Source organism: Chiloscyllium punctatum, chromosome 41 (assembly GCF_047496795.1).
Source record: "Chiloscyllium punctatum isolate Juve2018m chromosome 41, sChiPun1.3, whole genome shotgun sequence".
Taxonomy (NCBI): Eukaryota; Metazoa; Chordata; class Chondrichthyes; order Orectolobiformes; family Hemiscylliidae; genus Chiloscyllium; species Chiloscyllium punctatum.
In genome coordinates, this window is record NC_092779.1 from 48,031,138 (window position 1) to 48,057,244 (window position 26,107).

The 26,107-nt window shown below is 41.3% G+C and overlaps 1 protein-coding gene across 2 annotated transcripts in view; it reads right to left on the reverse strand.

Annotated features, from left to right (window-relative positions):
* Positions 1–25,519, reverse strand: part of LOC140465044 (probable 2-ketogluconate reductase) — a 56,947-nt gene extending 31,428 nt beyond the window's left edge. Inside the window, exon 1 of one of the 2 annotated variants that reach the window (XM_072560867.1) lies at positions 25,478–25,519. In XM_072560867.1, coding sequence (XP_072416968.1) covers positions 25,478–25,495 — 18 coding nt within the window. In that variant the 5' untranslated portion in view covers positions 25,496–25,519. Of the gene's footprint in view, positions 1–15,615; positions 15,667–25,477 lie in introns of those variants that run through there. The other variant, XM_072560869.1, reaches the window with a different exon arrangement.
* Between the last annotated feature and the right edge of the window lie 588 nt (positions 25,520–26,107).

Below are 26,107 nucleotides of genomic sequence, written 5' to 3' on the forward strand. Positions count from 1 at the left end.
TGCCGAACTTCTAACCTAGATTAAGCACCCATCCATGTACCTATCCAAATGCCGCTTAAAGGTCGCCAATGAATCTGACTCTACCACTCCCTCGGGCAGCGCATTCCATGCCCCCACCACTCTCTGGGTAAAGAACCCACCCCTGACATCTCCCCTATACCTTCCACCCTTCACCTTAAATTTATGTCCCCTTGTAACACTCTGTTGTACCCGGGGAAAAAGTTTCTGACTGTCTACTCTATCTATTCCGCTGATCATCTTATAAACCTCTATCAAGTCACCCCTCATCCTTCGCCGTTCCAACGAGAAAAGGCCGAGAACTCTCAACCTATCCTCGTACGACCTACTCTCCATTCCAGGCAACATCCTGGTAAATCTTCTCTGCACCCTCTCCAAAGCTTCCACATCTTTCCTAAAGTGAGGCGACCAGAACTGCACACAGTACTCCAAATGTGGCCTAACCAAAGTCCTGTACAGCTGCAACATCACCTCACGACTCTTGAATTCAATCCCTCTGCTAATGAACGATAATACTCCATAGGCCTTCTTACAAACTCTATCCACCTGAGTGGCAACCTTCAAAGATCTATGTACATAGACCCCAAGATCCCTCTGTTCCTCCACCTGACCAAGAACCCTACCATTAACCCTGTATTCCGCATTCTTATTTGTTCTTCCAAAATGGACAATCTCACACTTGGCAGGGTTGAACTCCATCTGCCACTCCTCAGCCCAGCTCTGCATCCTATCTAAGTCCCTCTGCAGCCGACAACAGCCCTCCTCACTGTCCACAACTCCACCTATCTTTGTATCATCTGCAAATTTACTGACCCACCCTTCGACTCCCTCCTCTAAGTCATTAATAAAAATTACAAACAGCAGAGGACCCAGAACTGATCCCTGCGGAACTCCACTTGTAACTGGACTCCATGCTGAATATTTACCATCTACCACCACTCTCTGACTTCTACTGGTTAGCCAGTTTTCTATCCAATTGGCCAAATTTCCCTCTATCCCATGCCTCCTGACTTTCCGCATAAGCCTACCATGGGGAACCTTATCAAATGCCTTACTAAAATCCATGTACACTACATCCACTGCTCTACCCTCATCCACATGCTTGGTCACCTCCTCGAAGAATTCAATAAGACTTGTAAGGCAAGACCTACCCTTCACAAATCCGTGCTGGCTGTCCCTAATCAAGCAGTGTCTTTCCAGATACTCGTAAATCCTATCCCTCAGTACCCTTTCCATTACTTTGCCTGCCACAGAAGTAAGACTAACTGGCCTGTAATTCCCGGGGTTATCCCTATTCCCTTTTTTGAACAGGGGCACAACATTTGCTACTCTCCAGTCCCCTGGTACCACCCCAGTTGCCAGTGAAGACGAGAAGATCATTGCCAACGGTACTGCAATTTCCTCTCTTGCTTCCCACATAATCCTAGGATATATCCCGTCAGGCCCGGGGGACTTGTCTATCCTCAAGTTGTTCAAAATGTCCAACACATCTTCCTTCCTAACAGGTATCTCTTCTAGCTTATCATTCCGTTTCACACTCTCCTCTTCAACAATACGGTCCCTCTCGTTCGTAAATACTGAAGAGAAGTACTTGTTCAAGACCTCTCCTATCTCTTCCGACTCAATACACAGTCTCCCACCACTGTCCTTGATCGGACCTACCCTCGTTCTCGTCATTCTCAGGTTTCTCACATATGCATAGAATGCCTTGGGGTTATCCTTGATCCTATCCGCCAGGGATTTTTCATGCCCTCTCTTAGCTGATTTCGAAACTGATGAAGTCAGTGTTGATGCCGTATGGTTGTTGGATCAATTTTTGCCTCTCTAAATGTTAATACATCCTATCTTTTAGAATCACCTCCTACAATTTACCCAAACCGAATTCAGGTTCACAGGTTTTTCTTTACAACTCCTCTCACACAAAGGCACAACATTAGCCATCCTCCAGTCATCAGGCACCTCACCCGTAGTTATAGATGATGCAAATATTTCTACAAGGGACTTGCAATTTCCTCCATTATTTCCCACAGCATTCTAACCTGTAAGACCTCTTGCATTGAAATGATTGCAATTTAGTTCTTTAGAGTAACTACGTTCTCTGACTTTCTCGTGTTTTCTTTTCTAATTGACTTGGTCTTTTCATATTGTGAACCTTTCCCATCAATCTGTGTATTTTCACTGCTGCTTAGAATTCCTCCATAACCCCCTCCCCCCACCCAAAAAAAGCAGGATTAAATCTCCCTTAATGAAACAAGGAAATCTACTACTGTGGTGCTCTGTCATTATTAGCGGGTGCTTGAAGTGTATTCCTTTGTCTCCACAGCTAAGCCAAAGCCCCAAGGGCAGTTTCACAACTCAGCGATACCAAAGCCACACAAGGAACAGGTCAGACAGAGAAGCACCACCAAGAGCATTGCTCCCAAAACAAGACAATGGAAGCACCTCACCACTTCAGAGGAGACATTAGCACCTACCTGTGAAGAGGGATGGAAGCTCCAAACCTATCGATACTGTCAGGATATTGCTTTGTGTAGAGAATCAAGACATTCCTCTGATAACCGTTTTCCGATTAGCATCACTGTAACTAGATTACTCCACTTCCAGATACATTGTAATTTCCCCATTTCTAATTAGCCTCATTGTACAGGATTATTACAAAGACTGGCTTCTTTCTCAGCTCAAGGAAGAGAAGTTCTGATCTACCTGTACAGACTGTCAGTTTTGGGTCAGCTTAGTCAATTTATCTTCCAGCGATATCGCTTGTAATAAACAGCGTGTCAATTTCACCCGATCTGGTTTGTGTGGTCTCTACTTTATTGGACAAATTTCTCCGACAGCAGCGTACATAGAAATCATTCCTGGTATTCAATAACTGACTACACCTTCTAATTTTGTTAGAATGACTATCTCTTTCAACAGTGCCCAGAGCTGAATATTTATTTGATAGAAGAATAACCAGCAGAGATTTTTGAACTAATGTCTTACCTTTCCTGACAGTCAACTTTCTATTGAACTTATACTGCCAAATAATCACTTTTCTATAACTACTAGCCATCTCACAGTGTGCCTCTTATTTGCCCTCATTAACATTAAGCCATAAAAGAAGCAACTTTCAATAAGAATTCGACGTTTAAACAACCTTCCATTACATACAGAAAGTAATGTTAAAATGCAAAAACATTTTAAAAAAACATCAAACATATAATTTTTAAATAAAATCAACCACGCTGATTAACTTAAGGTGAGAGGGGAAAGAAATAAAAGAGACCCATGGGGCAACGTTTTCACTCAGAGGGTGGTACGTGTATGGAATGAGCTGCCAGAGAAAGTGGTGGAGGCTGGTACAATTGCAACATTTAAAGGGTTTGGAGGGATATTGGCCAGGTGCTGGTAGGTGGGACTAGATTGGGTTGGGATATGTGGTTAGCGTGGATAGGTTGGACCAAAGGGTCTGTTTCCATGCTGTACATCTCTATGACCCTATGACTCTAAACAACTCATCTTCAACAAATTTCTCTGATTTAAAAAAAATCTTCTCCAGAGCCAATCATGCGTAGGACTGCCCAAAATGAAAACGCGACTCTGTCTAAAAAATACTGTTCAGCCACTCAAAAAAAACCTTTTACAATGTTAAAAAACTGCTTAAAATGTAGATGGTTTTTTTTAAGCTTCTAAATTTAGAATAATGAAACCTTTAGCCATTCACTACAGCCCTTTGAAAGGCTTGTTTTTCAACAAAGGTCCATTTGAAAACAAAACTCTTCTTGTTTGTTTTAATGTTAAAGAAACTAAATGAACAAAAATCTTTTACTGGTGAAACATAATAACTGTATTTCTCTAGTCATCCAGCATTCCCTACATCTACCAGCCTTGCCTTCATACTAACAGGAACATCCTTTCTCCAGACTCTCATTCTCTCATTTTGAAGGCCTCCCATTTTCCAACCATACCTTTACCTCTGAATACGCTCTCCTAATAAACCTTTGGAAGTTCTTGCCTAATGCCGTCAAAATTGCCCTTACTTCAATTTAGAACTTTAACTTTTAAGATCAAGTATTTAACTACTAAAGAGTAGCTGTGCCGATATCGTATAATTCTATAAACACACCCTTGTAAAGACAAATTTAGTAAAATAGATTGTCTCATGGGCAAATCTCCAGTCCAGGAGGGAAAAAAACATCGAGAAAACACTATGTGAGAGAGTGAGTAATGGGGAGAGATGTACTGCAGCTCCCAAACCCAGTTTCACGACCCAGCAATTGCTACTGAAAAACTAAAACTCAAACTCTGGGCTCTAAGGGGGTTCACCCCATCCAATCAGGCTGCTTCTCCTGTTCCAACTTTGGGAAAAAAACCCCAAAACCTCAGAATCTGTTTACTTTATGAGCTTTCAAGCAGATCGATTATCACCTCTGTCTCAACCCTTCTTCATTTAATAAAACAGCTGAACAAAATACAGCTCTTAAAGCCATAGTATCATCACAACAGGGGCAGCACGGTGGCTCAGTGGTTAGTGCTGCTACCTTTCAACACCAGGGATCCACGTTTGATTCCAGCCTTGGGTGACTGTGTGGAATTTGCACAGGATTTTAGCATTGCTAGCCAGGCAGCATTTATTGCCCATCCCTAATTGCCCTGAGGGCAGTTAAGAGTCAACCACATTACTGTGGGTCTGGAGTCACATGCAGACCAGACCAGGTAAGGATGGCAGTTTCCTTCCCTAAATATTTTTCAAATGTTAGTTTATTCTTGCATATTCTCAAATTTTCATACAATAAACCTTTTCAACTTTCTTTTGTATATCTCCAGTTGATTAGATTCCCTACAGTGTGGAAACAAGCCCTTCAGCCCACACCAACCCTCTAAAGAGTAACCCATCCAGACCCATTTTCCTCTGACTAATGAACCTAACACTATGGGCAACTTAGCATGGCCAATTCACCTGAACTGCACATCATTGTGACTGTAGGAGGAAACCAGAGCACCCAGAGAAAACCCACACAGACACCAGGAGAATGTGTAAACTCCACACAGACAGTCACCTGAGGCTGGAATCAAACCTGGGACCCTGGGTGCTGTGAGGCAGCAGTGCTAACCACTGAGCCACCCTTTCTTTCCTCTCTTAAAAACCATCAAATCCAAAATCTAATATGGTCTTAGTCTTAGGGTTGCCTGTTCTGAAGTACTGTACCTTTAACAATTTCACCAATGATTTATACTGGATGTGATTTGAGTTTATTATGTTAGTGTGCTATTAACATATAATCTTTGAACACATTGTCAGCAGTTCTGTTGGAATGTACTAGAAGTTGTGGATTATTTGTCAAATTTGAGTTGTTATGTAATGTCCTTCTTGACAAGCTTTTTATGGCTTAACGTATACTTTTGGGAAATAAATTCATCCTTTATCCCTGATTTTATTTGGTGTGCCATCACTCTCTATATTATTGAAGTAATCAAATTGCTATTCTAAATATTCCTAAAAGCTTAATTAAGCACTTTTTAAAGCCAGCATTTTTGCATTGTATTTTGAAGTATTGTAATTTAGATGGTGGGGAGATGGGATCTATGGTGATTAATTGTTGACATTTTTACAGCAAAAGCTCAGTGAAAGATTAGGAAGGTTGGTTGTGTGCAGTTTGAGATATACCTTGGGGTGCAAAGTCTAATATTTTAGTAGATTGGGAATTGCAAGGAAGAAGTAAAGCAGAGGATTTGGACAAGGTTAGTGAATGGGCAGTGGCAGATGGAAGATAATGTAGAAAAATGTTAGGTTGTCCATTTTGGTAGGGCAAACAGGTGAACAGAATGTTTATTTTAAATGGTAAGCAGTTGGAATGTTTAGGTGTACAAAGAGGTCTCGGTGTTGTTATCAATATGTTACTGAAGCCTAACATGTAGATTCATCGAGCTATGAGGAAGGCAAATGCATATTAGCATTTTATTGCAAAAGGATTTGAGTACAGGAATAGTGAAGTTTTACTTCAGTTGTACAGAAGCTTAGCCACACTACACCTGGACTACCATGATGCAGTTTTGATCTCACCTCTGGAAACATATTGCCGTAGAGGGAGTGCAACTAAGGTTCACCTGACTTGTTCCTAGGATGGTGGGTGTACTCAATGGAGAGACATTGGGCAAACTTGGCTGTATTCTCTCGCGTTTGAAAGAATGAGACATGATCGCATTGCAAATGCTTCAAGGGAAAGACAGGGTAATTGCAGGTAAAATGTTTCCTCTGGTTTGATGTCTAGAACCAACAGACACAAGTTTAAAATTAAGTGGAATGCCACTGAGAAGAGAATTTTTATTTTTACCAAGAGGGTTGTTAACTTTTGGAATTCTAACTGCTGAGTTGATCTTTATAGCCTATTTGAACAAGGGATCAATCGTGGCAATTCTACAGTCCTCCAGCCTCAAGTCCCCAATCTAGAGAAAATTGAAAGATGATTGCCAATGCCTTTGTAATTACCACACACTCTCTCTTCCTTTAGTATCCTTTGCATCTCACCTGGTCCCCTTGTCTTATTAACTGAAGTACAGACAACTTGTCTAATACTGCCTCATTATCAATTTTAACTTGCTTGTGACTGAGTTTCCTCCACTGTTACTAAGGCCTGTTAAACAATCAGCCTCACAGATAAAGACAGATGCACAGTATTAATTTCAACACCTTTAACCATACCTTCTGCCTCTAAGTATAAATCTTCTCTCTTAGTGCCTAATTAGCCGTATTCTTTTTTAAAACACTTCTTTTACTATAGATGTGCTTATAAAAGACATTGGGATTCCTCTTTATATTAACAGCCAATCATTTTTTATAATCCCTCTTCGCTTCTCATTTGCTGTCTTGCCTCCTTTCTACATGTTCCATATTCAGCTTGGTTCTCAACTGTATTTACTACCTGACACATACCATTTGGGACTTTGTTTCTTTAACTGAATTTCTATCCCACTATCATCCAGGGAGAACTGGATTATTGTCACTCCTTCCCTCTTTTGAGGGTATGTACCCTGACTGTGTCCAACCATTTCCTCTTTGAAGGTTGAACCACTATTTTCCTTCCAACTCTTAGTTTCAGTCTATTCAACATTAGCTTCATTTTCATCCCATGCCTCTACTCTTCATTGACCAAAACAAATTTTCCTTCATCCTAAACCTCATACTACAACAATCATGGGTCCCTAAATACTCCCCAATTGTCACGTGATCTACTTATCTGACCTAATTGCCAAGAAATCAGTCTAGCAGTGACCTTTTATTGGGCTGAATAAGTACTCCTGTCAGCAACTGGCATGAACACAACCAAGGAATGCTTGTCCTTCACAGTCTGTTTAAGCCACCACTGTTGAGGTGATATCCAAATATTTAAAGTTCCCATTATAACTATGCTGTTTGCACCTCACTGTAATTTCCTTGTACATTTTTTCACGATATCTTTCCCACCAGCTATCAGTCTATATATTACAATGAGCAATATAGTTACACCTTTTTTTAATTCCTTAGCTCTAGTCAAATCAATTTTGTCCTTGAACCCTTTCAGACATCCTCTTTCTCTAGTACTCTAATATTCATGTACCACAATCATCACCTTTTCTGTTTCTCTTCCTTTCGTAACTTTTCCGAACACCTTAAGAACAGAAATAATTTAAAAATCCAAGCTGCCTTCCGTTTGGCCAAGTCTTTGTTACTACCTCAACATTATAATCTCAGAAAGAAATATGTGTCTGTAACTCCCCAGTTTTATGAACTATTCTCTATGCATTCACATATACTGAAATCTATCCACAATTTATAGACTTCATTATTTTCTCCATTACTCTGACTCCATCTATTAAGTTACTGATCTCTCCTTTTAATGTTATCTGCCTCTCCTATTATGTCATGCACTTTTTTAGTATTACTTTTTAATATTCTCGTCTGGTTCCCATGTTCCTGCTGAGTAGACTTAAATCTTCCAAATGTACAACAAAACATTCTCTCTCTCTCTCAGTGTGTGTATAAATAACTCAGTCCCGGCTCTGTTCGACCTGTCCAGCTTCTATAAGTGCCATCTTTCCCAGAGCTAGGTCCTGTGTCCCAGGAATCTAAAGCCCTTCATCTTGCACTACCTTTCCAGCCATACATTCACCTGCCTTATCTTCCTAGTTCTGAACTCACTTATAGGTGATACTGGGAGAAATCTGGAGAGTACTATTTCACAGGTCCTGCTGACTCATTTTCTAAATTCAATTGCAAGATCACCACACCCTTCCCACCTAGTCATTTAGTACCAATGTATGTTAATACAATGACCCCTGGCTGTTCACCCTCCCTCAGAAGAATATCTTGCAGCTGTTCCGTGACATCCCTATGTCTATCACCAGGAAGGCATCAAACCATTCTGGAGTCACACTGACAGCCACAGAAACACCTATCTATTTTTCGGAATTAAAGAATCCTGGAATAATAGTAGTGTTCTTCCTCCACTCCAGTACAGTTTAGCTTTTAGATTAGATTAGATTCCCTACAGTGTGGAAACAGGCCCTTTGGCCCAACAAGTCCACACCGACCCTCTGAAGAGTAACCCACCCAGACCCATTTCCGTCTGACTAATGCACCAAACACTGTGGGTAATTTAGCATGGCCAATTCACCTGACCTGCACATCTTTGGACTGTGGGAGGAAACTGGAGTACCCAGAGGAAACCCACACAGACAGTTGCACAAGGCTGGAATTGAACCCAGGACCCTGGCGCTGTTATGCTGCATTCCTCCAAGGATCCATTGCCCTCACCATGATCAAGAATGGAAAACCAATTGGTGAGCAGGATCTCTGAACACTTTCTTATGCTACCTGTCAGTTTCTCGTGAACTGTCTGGTGGATAGGTTCAAGTTCCTGTGCTATATAGCATGGTGACTCTACAATCAATGAAAGGTTTATTTTTTATTTCAGAACTAACATTATCTGCTTGACAATGAATGCCCACACAAGCTTGAGGAAAAGCACCTCATCTTCCAGTTTGAGATTATAACCACTTTATGTCCAGGCAAGAATAGAGGATGATGATTTATTCTCCTATTTACACCTCCTCCCGATCTTTTTCATATAATTTTCTTTTCCCATTGCTGCTGTTTTTCTCTTTGCTCCATAGTTTTCAGGAAAAATGAAATCAATCCTGCCTTTGATCTTCACAGGCCTCCCCAGTTGTTCCATCCTCTCCTCCGCCACTTTCTGCTTAAAGCCTTTTCATATCATTCCTGGTTTTACTGAATGATGACTGATCCAAAACATGATCTTTTTCTCACACTCTGGTGATCCTGGACACTTCCATTGTTTTCATTTTAGATTTAGGGCAGAGTCAGCACAGCTTCACTAAGTACAGGTCACACCTGACATATCTGTTAGAATTCTTTTGAGGAGGTAACTAGCAAGTTAGACACAGGAGATCCAGTGGATGTGGTCTATTCGGTTTACAGGAAGGCCAGGTTCCACACAGGAGGCTGCTAAATAAGACACAAGTCAATGATACTGGGGACAAGACACTGGCATGGACAGAGGACTGATCAACTGGGAGAAGGTGCAAAGAGGAGATAAAGGAGTCCATTTCAAGATGGCAGCTGGTGACTAGTTTTACAGGGGTCAGTGTTGGGACCACAATTATTCACAATAGTAATCCGGATGAAGGAACTGAGGGTATTGTTGATAAATTTGCAGAAGAAGATAAATTTGCACAAAGGTAGGTGAGAGGGACAGGTAGTGTTGAGGAAGCAGGGAACTGCATAAGGTCTTGGACAGGCCAGGAGAATGGGTAAAGAAGGGGTACATGGAGTACAACTTGCGAGAATGAGATAATACAGTTTAGTAGGAAGATTAGAGGGGTTGACCATTTTCTATTGGGGAAAGTCTATGAAAACCAGAAGCACAAAGAGACTGGGGAGTCTGAGTACAAGATTCTCTTTAGGTTAACATGCAGGTTCCATTTGGTGGTTAGGAAGGCAAATGTAATGCTGGCATTTATTTCAAGAACTGAAAATGTGTTGCTGGAAAAGCGCAGCAGGTTAGGCAGCATCCAAGGAGCAGGAGAATCGACGTTTCGGGCATGAGCCCTTCTTCATGCCCTTCCTGAAGAAGGGCTCATGCCCGAAACATTGATTCTCCTGTTCCTTGGATGCTGCCTGACCTGCTGCACTTTTCCAGCAACACATTTCCAGCTCTGATCTCCAGCATCTGCAGTCCTTACTTTCTCCTAGATTCATTTCAAGAAGTCTAGAATACCAGAGCAGAAATGTAGTGTTGACGCTTAGGCTGTGGTCAGACTGCATTTGGAATATTGTGAGAGCAGTTTTGGACCTTGTATCAAGGGAAAGATATGCTGATGTTGGAGGGGTCCACAGACAATTTACATGAACGATCCCAGGGATGAAAGGTTTGTCATATGAGGAGTGGTTGAACATCTGGGTCTGTACCTGAGGGAATTTACAAGCATGGGTTTGGTGATCTCATTGAAATTTATAGATTACCAATAAGCCTGGATAGAATGGATGTGGTGAAGGTGTTTGCCCTAGTAGGACAGACTAGGACCTGGGGACACAGTCTCATGGTGAAGGGATGACCCTTTAGAACTGAGATGGGAAGAATTTCTCCAAGTGAAAATGGTTAATCTGTGGAAGTCATTGTTGCAGATGAATGTGAAGGCCAAGTCATTGAGTGTATTTAAGGTAGCGAGGTTCTTGATTTGCAAACGGGTTCGGGGTCACTCGGAGAATGGGGCTGAAAGACATAGTCATGATCAAATGATGGAGGAGATTGAATGGACTGAATGGCCTAATTCTGCTTCCGTATCTTCTGGTTATTTTTCCAATATCCACAATAATTAGCTTTAGCAAGATGAAAAGCCATGGATATTTTAAATTTCATTTAATTAACATGCTATAAACCTTCTAAGGAAGGGAATCGTGGAAGTGTTAACATGTCTCATGATCCCAGCATTGGGTTGTGCTTTCCAGAGGGATGGAAGAACCACAAAAGGTGGCATGGTGGTTCAGTGGTTAGCACTGCTGCCTCACAGCACCTTGGTTTGATTCCTGTCTTGGGCAACTGTCTGTGTGGAGTTTGCATGTTCTCCCCATGTCTGCATGGGCTTGCTCTGGTTTTCTCCCAGTCCAAAGATGTGCAGGTGAGGTGAATTGGCCATGGTGTTAGATGCATTAGTCAGGGGGTCAATGTAGGAGAATAGGCCTGTTGGGTTGCCCTTCAGAGGGTCGGTGTAGACTTGTTGGGCTGAAGGGCCTGTTTCCACACTGTAGGGAATCTAATCAAAGTTAGTGTAATCTCTTCAGTTCTGAAGAGCAGTCATATCAGATTCAACTTATACTATTACTTTTTCTCTCTCTCTCTCAACAGATGCTGCCAGACTAGCAGAGTTTCTCTGGCATTATCTATATTTGTTTTCGATTTCCAGCATCTGCAGTATTTTGATTTTTATGTAATCTTATGCAAGATATCCTCCTGCGTCTGCTCATATAATTTCTGTTTACTTTATTACTGATTTTGGAGTGGTTATAAATGGCAGACATTTATTCTGCATATTCTGTAGCCAGAGCTAGTCACAATTCTATGATCTGTCAATAATGTAAGAAATATGAGCAGGATTGAGACATTTGCTCACTCAAGCCTGCTGCATCATTCAAAATGGCTGATCTGCCCCAGCCCTCAACTCCTGGTGTTCCAGCTCTCTCCCCCAACCCAAGCTTTAATAATTATTTTCAGTGATAGCGACTCAGTTGCATGGACAGCTGGTTTGCAATGCAGTGTGATGTCAATGGCATGGGTTTAATTCCTATTTCAGCTGAATTTAAAATTCATGAAGGATTCTCCTTCTCAATCTCTCCCCTTGATAAAGCTCCCCAGCCATCTCTCTCATTAGAGACAATGGTAACTTTCCTTCTTACTTTCAGTGTTTAAGCCTCTACAAATGCCTGAAGATATTTCACAGAATCACAGAATTCCTCTAGTGCAGATAGAAGCCATTCGGCCCGTTCCAGTCTGCGCCAATCTTTGAAAGAGTATCCTGCCCAGACACTCCCCCCGCCATTTTCTGTATTTCCCATGGCTGACCCATCTAACCTGCACATTCTTTGACACTATAGAGTTTTTTTTTACACATGGCCTTCCCACCTAAGCTGCACATCTTCGGACATCATTTAAAGAGGAGGTAAATAGACTTCTTTGTTCTTTCTCTCTTTGCTGTTCTCAAGCTTGACAAAAGGGTCTCCCTATTAAAAACGAAAGAACTGCGGATGCTGTAAATCAGAAACAAAAATGGAAGTTGCTGGAAAAGCTCAGCAATTCTGGCAGCAGCAGGTCTGAGGAAGGGTTACTGAACCCAAAACGTTAACTTTGATTTCTCTGCACAGATGCTACAAGACCTTCAGAGCTTTTCCAGCAACTTTTGGATTTGCTGGATTTCTAGCAAATTCCTCTTACCTTAAGAATCTGCCTTCTAGTCTTGAAACCTCCCATCCTATGGAAAAGTCACCAACCATATATCCCTCATGATTTTATAAACTTCTATAAGGTCACTTCTCAATCTTCCATGGACTAGTGAAACAATTCTCAGCCTATCCATCCTTTCTTTATAACTCAAACCCTCCCTTCTGGCAACATCCTGGTAAATCTTTTCTGAACCCACTCCAATTTAATAATGTCCCTCCTATAAGAGGACAACCTGAACTGCACATAGTGCTCCAGAAGGGGCTTCATCAATGTCCTGTACAACCTCAACATGACTTCCCAACTCCTATACTCAAAGGACCGAGCAATGAAGACAAACATGTTAAACACCATTTTTTTAAATCACCCTATCTAAATGTGATGCAAACTCAAAGAATTATGTCCAGGAATGCTTAGGTCCCTCTGCTCCACAAACTACCCAAGGCCCTACCATTAACATACAGTCCTGCCTCTGTTTGTTGTACCAAAATTTTGTTGTGCCTCGCACTTATCCAACTGAATTCCATTTGCCATTTTTAAGCCCATTGACTCATTTAACCAAGATCCCTTTGTAATCTTAGACTGTTCTTCACTCTTTATTATTTGGAGTCATCCACAAACTTACTAACCATGCCTTCTATTTTCAATAAATGACAAACAAAAGAGGACCCAGAACCAATCCCTGTGGAACATCGCAGGTGACAGACCTTCAGTTCAAAACGTAACCCTCCACCATCGCTCTGTCACCTGCCATGAAGTGAGTTATGTATCCAATTGGCAAGCTCACCCTGAATCCCATCTGACTTAAATTTACGAATTAGCCTACCATGCAGAACCTTGTCAAAAGCTGTACTAAAATCCAAGTAAACAATGTATATTGCTCTTCCCTCATCCATCTTTTTGGTGACTTCCTCAAAAAACTCAATGGAGTTTGTGAATCATGATTTTCCTTGCACATAACCATGTTGACTATCCCTTAGAGCTGAAAAGTGTGGTGCTGGAAAAGCACAGCAGGTCAGGCAGCATCCGAGGAGCAGGAGAGTCGATGTTTCGGGCAAAAGCCCTTCATCAGTTACTGGGAGGGGAAATGGGACTGAGATAAATAGTGGGGTGGGGCTGGGGTGGAATTAGGTGGGAAGGCGATAGTTGGATGCAGGTGGGATATAATTGTGTTAGGTCGGTGAGAGGGTGGAGCAGATAGGCGGGAAAGAATATGTACAGGTAAGACAGGTCAAGAAAGCGGTACTGAATTGGAAGGTTGGATCTGGGATGAGGTGGGGGAGGGGAGATTTTGAAACTGGTGAAGTCAATGTTGACGCCATATGTTTGAAGGATCAATTTTTGCCTCTCTAAATGTTAATAAATCCTATCTTTTAGAATCACCTCCAACAATATACCCAAACTGAATTCAAGTTCATGGGCTTTTCTTTCCAATCCTCACGCAAAGGCACAATATTAGCCATCCTCCAGTCATCAGGCACCCCACCCATAGTTAGAGATGAAACATATATTTCTGCAAGGAACTTGCTATTTCCTTCCTTAATTCTGACAGCATTCTTGCATTGAAATGATTGTAACTTGCACAGACCTGTTGCATTGAAATGACTGCAATTTAGTTCTTTAGAGTAACTACGTTCTCTAACTTTCTCTTGTTTTCTTTTCTAATTGACTTGCTCTTTTCAAATTGAGAACCTTCCCCATCAATCCGAGTATTCTCACTGCTGCTTAGAATCACACCCCTCCCTCCATCCACCCCCCCCCCCCCCCCACCCCCCCCACTCCCCGCCAAAGCAGGATTCAGTCTCCCTTAATAGACTGAGGAAATCTCCCTACTAAGATAGTAGTTCCATTGTTTAGGTTAAACCCATCCTTTTTTGAATAGGTCTTTTCTGTCCCAAATGAGATTTCAATTATTCAAAAACCTGAATCCCTGAGCAATGCACCACCTCTTCAGCCATTAATTTATATTTTTGATCTTTTTGTTCCTTCCCTTGTTTGAGTTTGGCACTGGGAATAAACCAGAGATGACTACTTTTCAGGTTCTGTGTTTTTATCATCTACCTAACCTCTTTAATTCACTCAGTAAAGCTTTAATCTTTTTCACAAAAATGTCAGTCCAAAGATATGCAGATATGTGAATTCACAATGCTACATTACCCATAGTGTTCAGGGATGTGTATGTTAGGTACATCAGTCAGGAGAAATGTAGAGTAATAGGTTAGGGGAATGGGTCTAGGTGGGATGATCTTCGGAGGGTCTTTGAGGACTTGTTGGGCTGAATGGCCTCTTTCCATATAATGGGGATGCTATGATATATGATCTGCCGACCTGTACAATAATTTCTGGCTTCTCAATCTCTCTTTAATAATATGCTTAAAATGTTTAGTAATGTCATTAATCCCAGCACCAGGAAAGCAACATACCATTCTAAATTTACTCTCACTGTCACAGAGTTTCTGGTCTGTGCCCCTGACAGGACAGTTCCCTATAACAATTGTTGTTTTAAATTTTGTTAAACGCAGCCTACATAGAAATCATTCCTGGTGTCCAAAAACTTACTACGCCTTCTACTTTTGTCAGAGTAATGATACCTTTCAACAGTACCAGAACTGAATATTTATCTGATAGAGGAATAGCCACCAGAGACTTTTGAACTAACTTACCTTTCCTGACAGTCAACCTTCTATTTTACTGATTCTACCATATAATCACTTTTCTAAAACTACTAGCCATCGCATTGTGTACCTCTTATATGCCCTCATTAACATTAAGCCAAAAAAGAAGCAACTTTCAATAATACCTCTATGTTTCAACTACCTTACATTATATTCAGAAAGTAATATTAAAATGTAAAAACATTGTTAAAAAAATCAAACATATAAATCTTAAATAAAATCAACCACTACGCTGATTAACTTAATTAAAACAACTCATCTTCAATAAATTTTTCTGATTTAAAAAAAAACCTCTCCAGAGCCAACCATGTGTCGTGCTCCCCAAAAGAAAACACAACTCTGTCAAAGAAAACTGTTCAGCTGTTCAAAAAAAATTTACAGTGTTAAAAAAAACTGCTTAAAACATGTACAGCTTTTTTAAGCTTCTAAATTTAGAATAAAGATACCTTCAGCCATTCACTGCAGGTCTTTGAAACGCCTCTTTTTCAACAAATGTCTATTTGAAAGAAAACATGATGTTTTTGTTTGTTTTAATGTTAAAGAAACAAAATGAACAAAAATCTTTTACTGATGAAATATAATAACTGTGTTTCTCTAGGCATCCAGAATTCCCTACACCTACCAGCCTTGCCTTCACACTGACAGGAACATACTTTCATTCTCTCATTTTGAAGGCCTCCCGTTTTCCAACCATACCTTTATATCTGTATAGCTTTTCCTAATAAACATTTGGAAGTTCTTGCCTAATACCGTCAAAATTGCCCTTACTCCAATTTAGAACTTTAACTTTTAAGATCAAGTATTTAACTACTAAATAGTAGCTGTGCCAATACAGCATAATTCTATAAACACACCCTTGGTAAAGGCAAATTTAGTAAAATACATTGTCTCATGGGCAAATTTCCAGTCCAGGAGGGAAAAAATATCAAGAGAAATCAGTGTGTAAGAGAGTGAGTGGCAGGGAGAGATGTACTGCAGCTCCCAAACCCAGTTTCAAGACACAGCGATTGCTACTGAAAAACTAAAACTCAAACTCTGGGTTCTCAGGGGGCTTGACCCCATCCATTCAGGCTGCTTCTCCTGTTCCAATGTTAGAAAGAACACCCAAAAACTCACAAGCTGTTCACTTTATAAGCTTCCAAGCAGACCGATTAGCACCTCTGTCTCAACCTTTCTTCATTTAATAAAAAAGCTGAACAAAATACAGCTCTTAAAGCCATTGTATCATGACAACAGGGACAGCACAGTGGCTCAGTGGTTAGTGCTGCTGCCTCTCAGCACCAGGGATCCAGCCTTGGTCGACTGTGTGGAGTTTGCACAGGATGACAGTGTTGCTAACCAGGCAGCATTTATTGCTCATCCCTAGTTGTCCAGAGGACAGTTACGAGTGAACCAAATCACATGTAGACCAGATCAGGTAAGGATGGCAAATTCCTTCCCTGAAGGACATTAGTGAACGAGGTGGGTTTTTTTTTCAGACAATAGATTCATAATCATCATTAGACGCCTTAATTCCAGATATTTACTGAATTCAAATTCCATCATCTGCTATTTAAATCCAGCTCCCTACAAAATTATCTGGGTCTCTGAGTTAACATTCCAGCAATAATACCAATCCACCATCACCTCCCTGTGCAAAATGCCTTTTCTCATGCATCTTTGGGTCAAGTGGAGATTTTGTAGGGTCATTGTGCCAGATCCACACTCAGTGGCTCAAGAAAGGCAAATTAAATATTTTTCAAACATTACTTTATTCTTGCATCTTCTCAAATTTTCATGCAAATAAACCTTTTCACTTTCTTTTGTATATTTCCAGTTGAGTTAAGATTCCCTTTGTTTTCTCTCTTAAAAACCATCAAATCCAAAATCCAACATGGTCTTAGTCTCAGGGTTGCTTGTTTTGAAATACTGTACCTTTAACAATGTCATCAATGATTTATACTGGATGTGATTTGAGTTTATTGTGTTAGTGTGCCATTAACATATAATCTTTAAACACATTATCAGCAGTTCTGTTGAAATGTACTAGAATTTGTGGATGATTTGTCAAATTTGAGCTGTTATGTAATGTCCTTCTTGACAAGCTTTTTATGGTTTAAAGTATACTTTTGGGAAATAAATTCATCCTTTTGTCCCTTATTTTATTTGGTGTGCCATCACTGTCCATATCATTGAATTAATCAAATTGGTAAACTACATATTCTTCAAAGCTTAATTAAACACTTTTTAAAGCCAGCATTTTTGCATTGTATTTTGAGGAATTGTAATTGAGATGGTATCTATGGTGATTCATTCCACCAGCCAAAACTTCAGTCACATTTTGTTCACTTTGAATTAGAATCATAAGAGTCATAGAGATGTACAGCATGGAAACAGACCCTTCGGTCCATGCCGACCAGATGTCCCAACCCAATCTAGTCCCACCGGCCAGCACCCAGACCATATCCCTCCAAACCCTTCCTATTCATATACATATCCAAATGCCTCTTAAATGTTGCAATTGGACCAGCCTCCACCACATCCTCTGGCAGCTTATTCCATACATGTACTACCCATTGCGTGAAAAGGTTGCCACTTAGGTCTCTTTTATTTCTTTCCCCTCTCACCCTAAACTTACTATGCTCTCTAGTTCTGGACTCTCTGACCACAGGGAAAAGACTTTGTCTATTTATCCTATCCATGCCCCTCATAATTTTGTAAACCTCTATAAGGTCACCCCTCAGCCTCCGAAGCTCTAGTGAAAACAGCCCCAGCCTGTTCAGTCTCTCCCTGTAGCTCAGATCCTCCAACCCTGGCAACATCCTTGTAAATCTTTTCTGAACCCTTTCAACTTTCACATCTTTCCGATAGGAAGGAGATCAGAATTGCACGCAATATTCCAGCAGTAGCCTAACCAATGTCCTGTACAGCCGCAATATGACCTCCCAACTCCTGTACTCAATACTCTGACCAATAAAGGAAAGCATACCAAACACCTTCTTCACTATCCTATCTACCTGCGACTCCACTTTCAAGGAGCTATGAACCTGCACTCCAAGGTCTCTTTGTTCAGCAACACTCCCCAGGACCTTACCATTAAGTGTATAAGTCCTGCTAAGATTTGCTTTCCCAAAATGCAGCACCTCGCATTTATCTGAATTAAACTCCATCTGCCACTTCTCAGCCCATTGGCCCATCTGGTCCAGATCCTGTTGTAATCTGAGGTAACCCTCTTTGCTGTCCACTACACCTCCAATTTTGGTGTTATCTGCAAACTTACTAACTGTACCTCTTATGCTCACATCCAAATCATTTATGTAAATGACAATAAGTAGAGGGCCCAGCACCGATCCTTGTGGCACTCCATTGATCACCGGCCTCCAGTCTGAAAAAAAATCCTCCACTACCACCCTCTGTCCTCTACCTTCTAGCCAGTTCTGTATCCAAGTGGCTAGTTCTCCCTGTGATCTATGAGATCGAACCTGGCTAATCAGTCTCCTTTGGGGAACCTTGTCGAATGCCTTACTGAAGTCCATATAAATCACATCTACTGCTCTGCCCTCATCAATCTTCTTTGTTACTTCTTCAAAAAACTCAATCAAGTTTGTGAGACATGATTTCCCACGCACAAAGCCATGTTGACTATCCCGAATCAGTCCTTGCCTTTCCAAATACAGCAAGAGGCCCAGCAATCACTTCTCGAGCTTCCGATAGAGTTCTCGGGTACACCTGATCAGGTCCTGGGGATTTATCCACTTTTAACTGTGTAAAGATATCCAGCACTTCCTCCTCTGTAATCTGGACATGTTGCAAGATGTCACCATCTATTTCACGACAGTCTATATCTTCCATATCCTTTTCTGGAATTGTTGACATTTTTACAGCAAAAGCTCAGCGAAAGCTTAGTCAGGTTGGTTGTGTGCAGTTTTGAAATATACCTTGAGGTGCAAAGTCTAGTACTTTAGCAGATTGGGAATTGCAAGGAAGATTTAAAGCCATTTTAAGGAGAATTTGGACCAGGTTAGTGAATGGGCAAGTTAGTGACAGATGGAATATAATGTAGAAAAATGTTAGGTTGTCCATTTTGGTACGGCAAACAGGTGAAAATAATGTTTATTTTAAATGGTAAGCAGTTGGAAAGTTTAGGTGTACAAAGAGATCTCGTTGTTGTTGTCAATATGTTACTGAAGCCTAAAATGCAGGTTCATCAAGCTATGAGGAAGGTAAATGGAATATTAGCATTTTATTGCAAAAGGACTTGAGTACAGGAATAGTGAAGTTTTACTTCAGTTGTATAGAAGCTTAGCCACACTACACCTGGAGTACCATGCTGCTGTTTGGTCTCCCTATGGAAAGATATTGCCATAGAGGGAGTGCAACTAAGGTTCACCTGACTTGTTCCTAGGATGGTGGGAGTACCCAATGAAGAGACATTGGGCAAACTTGGCAGTATTCTCTTGAGTTTGAAACATTAAAAAGAGAGATTAGTAAATTAATAGGTGGATTCAGAGTAATGGAGAAAATAGTGAAGTCTAAAAATTGGGGATAGATTTCAGTGTATGTGAATGCAGAGAGTATAGTTCATAAAACTGGGAGTTACAGACACATGTTTCTTTCTGAGATTAGAATGTTAGAATGTCATTGTAGTAACAAAGACGTGACCTAACAGAGGGCAGATTAGAGATTTAAGTATTTCTACTCACAAGGTGTTCAGAAAAGTTATGAAAGGAAGAGAAACAGAAAGGGTGGCGATTGTGGCAAATGAATATTAGAGTACTCGGAAAGAGGATGTCTCAAAGGGTTCGAGGACAGAATTGATTTGATTAGAGCTAAGGAATAAAAAAAAGGTCTAATTATATTGCTCATTGTAATATATAGACCAATAGCTGGTGGGAAGGATAGAGAGAAAAAATGTACAAAGAAACTACAGTGAGGTGTAAACAATATAGTTATAATGAGGGCTTTAAATACTTGGATATCAACTCAAAAGTGGTGGCTTAAAGAGAGAGTGAAGGATAAGCATTCCTTGGTTGTGTTCAGGATAGTTTCCTACAGGAATATTTATTCAGTCCAACAAAAGGGCACTGATGTCTTGGCAATTAGGTGGGGCAAATAGGTCAGATGACAACTGCAGAGTATTTAGGGACCAGTGATTGTTGCAGCATGAGGTTTAGGATGAAGGAAAAATTGTTTTGGTTAATGAAGAGTAGAGACATTGGGATGAGAATGGAGCTACTGTTTAATAGACTGAAACTAAGAGTTGGCAGGAAAATAGTGGTTCAACAATGGGTGACCTTCAAAGAGGAAATGGTTTGGACACAGTTAGGATACATAATCCAGTTCTCCCTCGATAGTGGGATAGAAATTCAGTCAAAGAAACAAAGTGCCTACTGGTAAGTGTCAGGTAGTAAATACAGTTGAGAACCAAGCTGAATATGGAAGGTGTACAAAGGAGGCAAGACAAAAAATGAGAAGCAAGGAGGGATTATGAAAAATGACTGGCAGTTAATATAAAGAGGAATCCCAATGTCTTTTATAAGCACATCTATTGTAAAAATAGGTGATTAAAAAAAGTAGAGCTAATTAGACACTAAGAGAGAAAATTTATACTTAGAGGCAGAAGGTATGGTTAAAGGTGTTGAAATTAATACTGTGCATCTGTCTTTATCTGTGAGGCTGATGTTTAACAGGCCTTAGTAACAGTGGAGGAAACTCAGTCACAAGCAAGTTAAAATTGATATTGAGGCAGTATTAGACAGGTTGTCTGTACGGAGGTTAATAAGACAAGGGGACCAGTTGAGATGCAAAGGATACTAGAGGAAGAGAGAGTGTGTGGAATTTACAGAGGCATTGGCAATCGTCTTTCAATCTTCTCTGGATTAGGACTTGGGGCTGGAGGACTGTAGAATTGCCACTATTGATCCCTTGTTCAAATAGGCTATAAAGATCAGCTCAGCAGTTAGAATTCCAAAAGTTAACAGACCTCTCAGTAAAAATAAAAATTCTCGTCTCAGTGGCATTCCCCTTAATTTTAAACTTGTTTCCTCCATTTTATTATTATTTTCTCCATTACTCTGACTCCACCTATTAATTTACTACTCTCCCTTTTTAATGTTATCTCCCTTTCTTATTATGTCATGCACCTTTTTAGTATTACTTTTTAATATTCTCTTCTGGTTCTTATGTGCCTGCTGAGCGGACATAAATCCTCCCAACAATACAAGCAAAATATTCTCTCTATCTCTCTCTCTCTCTCTCTTCCCCCACCCCAGTCTCTCTGTGTAAAGAACTCAGTCCTGGCTCTGTTCTACCTGTCCTGCTTCTACAGGTGCCATCTTCCCCAAAGCTACACCCTGTGTTCTAGGAATCTAAAACCCGCCATCTTGCACTACCTTTCAAGCCATACATTAACCTGCCTTATCTTCCTAGTTCTGAACTCACTTATAGGTGATACTGGGAGTAATCTGGAGAGTACTAATTCTCCAGGTCCTGCTTGCTAGTTTTCTAAATTCAATTGCAAGATCACCACACCCTTCCCACCTAGTCATTTAGTACCAATGTATGTTAATACAGTGACCCCTGGCTGTTCACCCTCCCTTAGAAGAATATTTTGCAGCTGTTCCATGACATCCCATGACATGATCAGGAAGGCATCAAACCATTCTGTACTCACACTGACAGCCACAGAAACACCTATCTATTTTGGGAACTAAAGAATCCTGGAATAATAGTACTGTTCTTCCTCCACTCCAGTACAGCTTAGCTTTTAGATGAGATTACATTCCATACAGTGTGGAAACAGGCTCTTCGGCCCAACAAGTCCACACCGACCCTCTGAAGAGTAACCCACCCAGACCCATTTCTGTCTGACTAATGCACCTAACACTATGGGCAATTTAGCATGGCCAATTCACCTGACCTGTACATCTTTGGACTGTGGGAGGAAACTGGAGCACCCAGAGGAAATCCACACACAGACAGTTGCCCAAGGCTGGAATTGAACCCAGGACCCTGGCGCTGTTATGTTGCATTCCTCCAAGGATCCATTGCCCTCACCATGATCAAGAATGGAAAACCAATTGGTGAGCAGGATCTCTGGACACTTTCTTATGCTACCTGTCAGTTTCTCGTGAAGTTTTTGTGCTGTATAACACTATGACTCTACAATCAGTTAAAGGTTTATTTTTTATTTCAGAACTAATATTATCTGCTTGACAATGAATGCCCACACAAGCTTGAGGAAAAGCACCTCATCTTCCAGTTTGAGATTATAACCTCTTTATTTCCTGGCAAAAATAGAGGATGATGATTTATTCTCCTATTTACACCTCCTCCCGACCTTTTTCATATAATTTTCTTTTCCCATTGCTGCTTTTCTCTTTGCTCCATAGTTTTCAGGAGAAATGAAATCAATCCTGCCTTTGGCCTATCACAAGCCTCCCCAGTTGTTCCATCCTCTCCTCCCCCACTTTCTGCTTATGGCCTTTTCACGTCATTTCTGGTTTTACTGAATGACTACTGATCCAAAACATGATCTTTTCTCACTCTCGGGTGATCCTGGACACTTCCATTGTTTGCATTTTAGATTTAGGGCAGAGAGAGTACAGCTTCACTCAGTACAGGTCATACCTGACATATCTGTTAGAATTCTTTTGAGAAGGTAACAAGCAAGTTAGACATGGGAGGTCCAGTGGATGTGGTCTATTTGGTTTTCTGGAAGGCCTTTGCCAAAGTACCACACGAGAGACTGCTAAACAAGACACGAGTCCATGATGCTGCAGACAAGGTGCTGGCCTGGACAGAGGACTGGTCAACTGGCAGAAGGTGTAAAGTGGGGATAAAGGAATCTTTTTCAAGATGGCAGCTGGTGAGTAGTTCCACAGGGGTCAGTGTTGAGACCACAATTATTCACAATAACAATCTGGATGAAGGAACTGAGGGTATTTTTGATACGTTTGCAGATGACACAAAGATAGGTGAGAGGGACGGGTAGTGTTGAGGAAGCAGGGAAGCTGCAGAAGAACTTGGACTGACCAGGAGAGTGGGTAAAGAGGGGGACATGGAATATGTGTAAGAGTGAGATTATAGAGTTTAGCAGGAAGAACAGAGCAGTGACAATTTTCTCGATGGGAAAAGACTTTGGAAATCAGACGCACAAAGAGACTGGGGAGTCCAAGTACAAGATTCGCTTCAGGTTAACATGCAGGTTCCACTTGGTAGTTAGGAAGGCAAATGAAATGTTGGCATTCATTTGAAGAAGTCTAGAATACCAGAGCAGAAATGTAGTGCTGAAGGTTAGGCTGTGGTCAGACTGCATTTGGAATATCATGTGAGCAGTTTTTTTTAAAGATTAGATTCCCTACAGTGTGGAAACATGCCCTTCAGCCCAACCAGTCCACACCAACCCTCTGAAGAGTAACCCACCCAGACCCATTTCCCTCTGACTAATGCACCTGACACTATGGCCAATTCAGCTGACCTGCACATCTTTGGATTGTAAGAGAAACCCCACGAGAGACGTGGAAAATGTACAAATTCCACACAGACAGTCACCCGAGGCTGGAATCGAACCTGGGACCGTGAGGCAGCAGTGCTAACCACTGTGCCGCCAATCCCACTTAAACTGCACATTTTCGGGCATCATTTAAAGATGAGATAAATAGACTTCTCTGTTCTTTCTCTCTTTGCTGTTCTCAAGCTCGACAAAAGGGTCTCCCGAATAAAAATGAAACAACTGTAAATCAGAAACAGAAACAATTTGCTGGAAAAGCTCAGCAATTCTGGCAGCAGCAGGTCTGAGGAAGGGTTCCTGGACCGAAACGTTAACTTTGATTTCTCTGCACAGATGCCGCAAAACCTTCTGAGCTTTGCCAGCAACTTATGGTTTTGAAAAGGTTACCCCTGCCCTTTTTGTGTGCGCAGCAACAGTTATTTATGTCAGCTTAATGTTTTCTGTTTACCGCTGGTATATGCAACTTGGAATTCGCCCTCAATGGCCCCCTCACCTGAACTAAACTATAATCGCCAAACAAAGGCTAAAGGCGCGGTTTCAAAGGTATTGCTAGAATTCTACTCTTCAATCCTCGAGTTTGAAGATGAACCGTTCACTTTTTCTCCTGCTTTAGGCGGGAGCTTCAATTGTGTAAATATTTCAACTGTATTCTAACTTTCAAACATCGTTGTTCATGATCGCGGACCAATCTGTCTCAAAACCTGCACATTGTCCCTCCGGCTCGCACTGGCGCTTCTCCCTCCTTTTTCACGGAGCCAGGACATCACTGTCCCTTGGGAGGGATTTTTGGATTTGTTGAGTAATTAAGGGCAGAATTGTACCGTTTTGCAGATATCTACATTTGGATGTACAGCTGGAATCGAGCCGTTTTTCTCTCATAGTGGATTAGTGGTGCTGGAAGAGCACAGCAGTTCAGGCAGCATCCAACGAGCAGCGAAATCGACGTTTCGGGCAAAAGCCCTTCATCAGGACGATTTCGCTGCTCGTTGGATGCTGCCTGAACTGCTGTGCTCTTCCAGCACCACTAATCCAGTATTTGGTTTTCAGCATCTGCAGTCATTGTTTTTACCGTTTTTCTCTCAGTCCAGTCCAGCTCAGCCCAGAAACCCTGCGGTAGTTACACACAGACACCACACTCTCACTCTGAGTGCTGGGCTGTCCTGCCTGCGGGAACTATTCGCTTCAGCGGGAACAGTGCTCCGGCCTGAAGACATCAGCCACACAGACAAGGTGTGAGTATTAACACCGCTCCTGGATTGCATTGGGTGAGGGTATCGCCCCATTGGGAGAGTGCAGCGACCGCGCTAAGTTCCAGCCTGCAGCGTCTGAACTCGCCGTGTCCGGGATCCAGCGGGAAACCTAGTGCTTCAGTCGATGGGAGGACTTCGGCAAACAGCCTGCACGTTGGTGGAATATGAAGATATGATTTATTTCATTCCAAGTACAAAGTCAAGCATTGTTTTGCGTGCAGTACAAGCAGAGTATACCATACAAAGTGCACAAGGATAACAGAACAGAGCGAAAAATACAATGTTAAAGCTGTGGAGAAGGTGCACAGAGAGTGAGATCAAGATTAGATTTAAAATTTGAGAGGTCCTTTCAGATCCTGTGCTGAATTTTTTAGAAACCATAATAGTCTACCCTGTGAAGTAGGCTCTATAAGGACCTATTTAGAGGTAGCTTCACACTGCAGTCGGCATTCATCGAGCTGGCTCCTGTTGCAGCTCTTTCTGCTAAACATCCCACACCTCCACCACCACTGGAATATTTAACTTCTTTCAGTTCAATCAAGCCATCAAATTATTAAAACATCTTACCCAAGATTTGATTCTCATTCAGTTTTCAAATGCTGTTTTCCCCGGTCCAGTAACTCACTTCCTGAGTTCCCTGAAACTGGTGTCGAAATTACAATGTTGCATCATTTGACAACGCACACTGCCAGGGCTCCTTCAGCATCTGCCAACTTTGCAATCATTTGGCATTTGGGAAAAAAAAGTAGTTTTTTGGGAAAGAAAACTGCCACGTGGAATATCCTAGATGTGGCATCAGCCCCCATAGTAATAGCATTGGTTCTGAATTGTCTTAGCAAACTCGATAATTCTGTGTATCAAACCATTAAACAGCCTAAAAAAAAGTGGTGAATTACCTAATGTTAATCTAGTCACTGGAAACAGCAAACTTAACTGTCAATCCTTCAGAGTCATCCTTACCAAAATCGGTTTACTCATTGTTAAAGTACAGATTTGAGACAGCCAGGGAATCCCTTGTGGACTCAGACCTGTAAAGACTCTCTCTTGGTTCGTTCCAGAGATCGCACTCTTCGGAAGTCTAGAATAAAAATCTCCATTATTTTACCAATAGCATCACTGTTACAATATAACACTAAAACTTATAAGCTAAACTAACCAGGTTCTAATAACTCAGGAGAGTAGGGTACCAGCTATTCA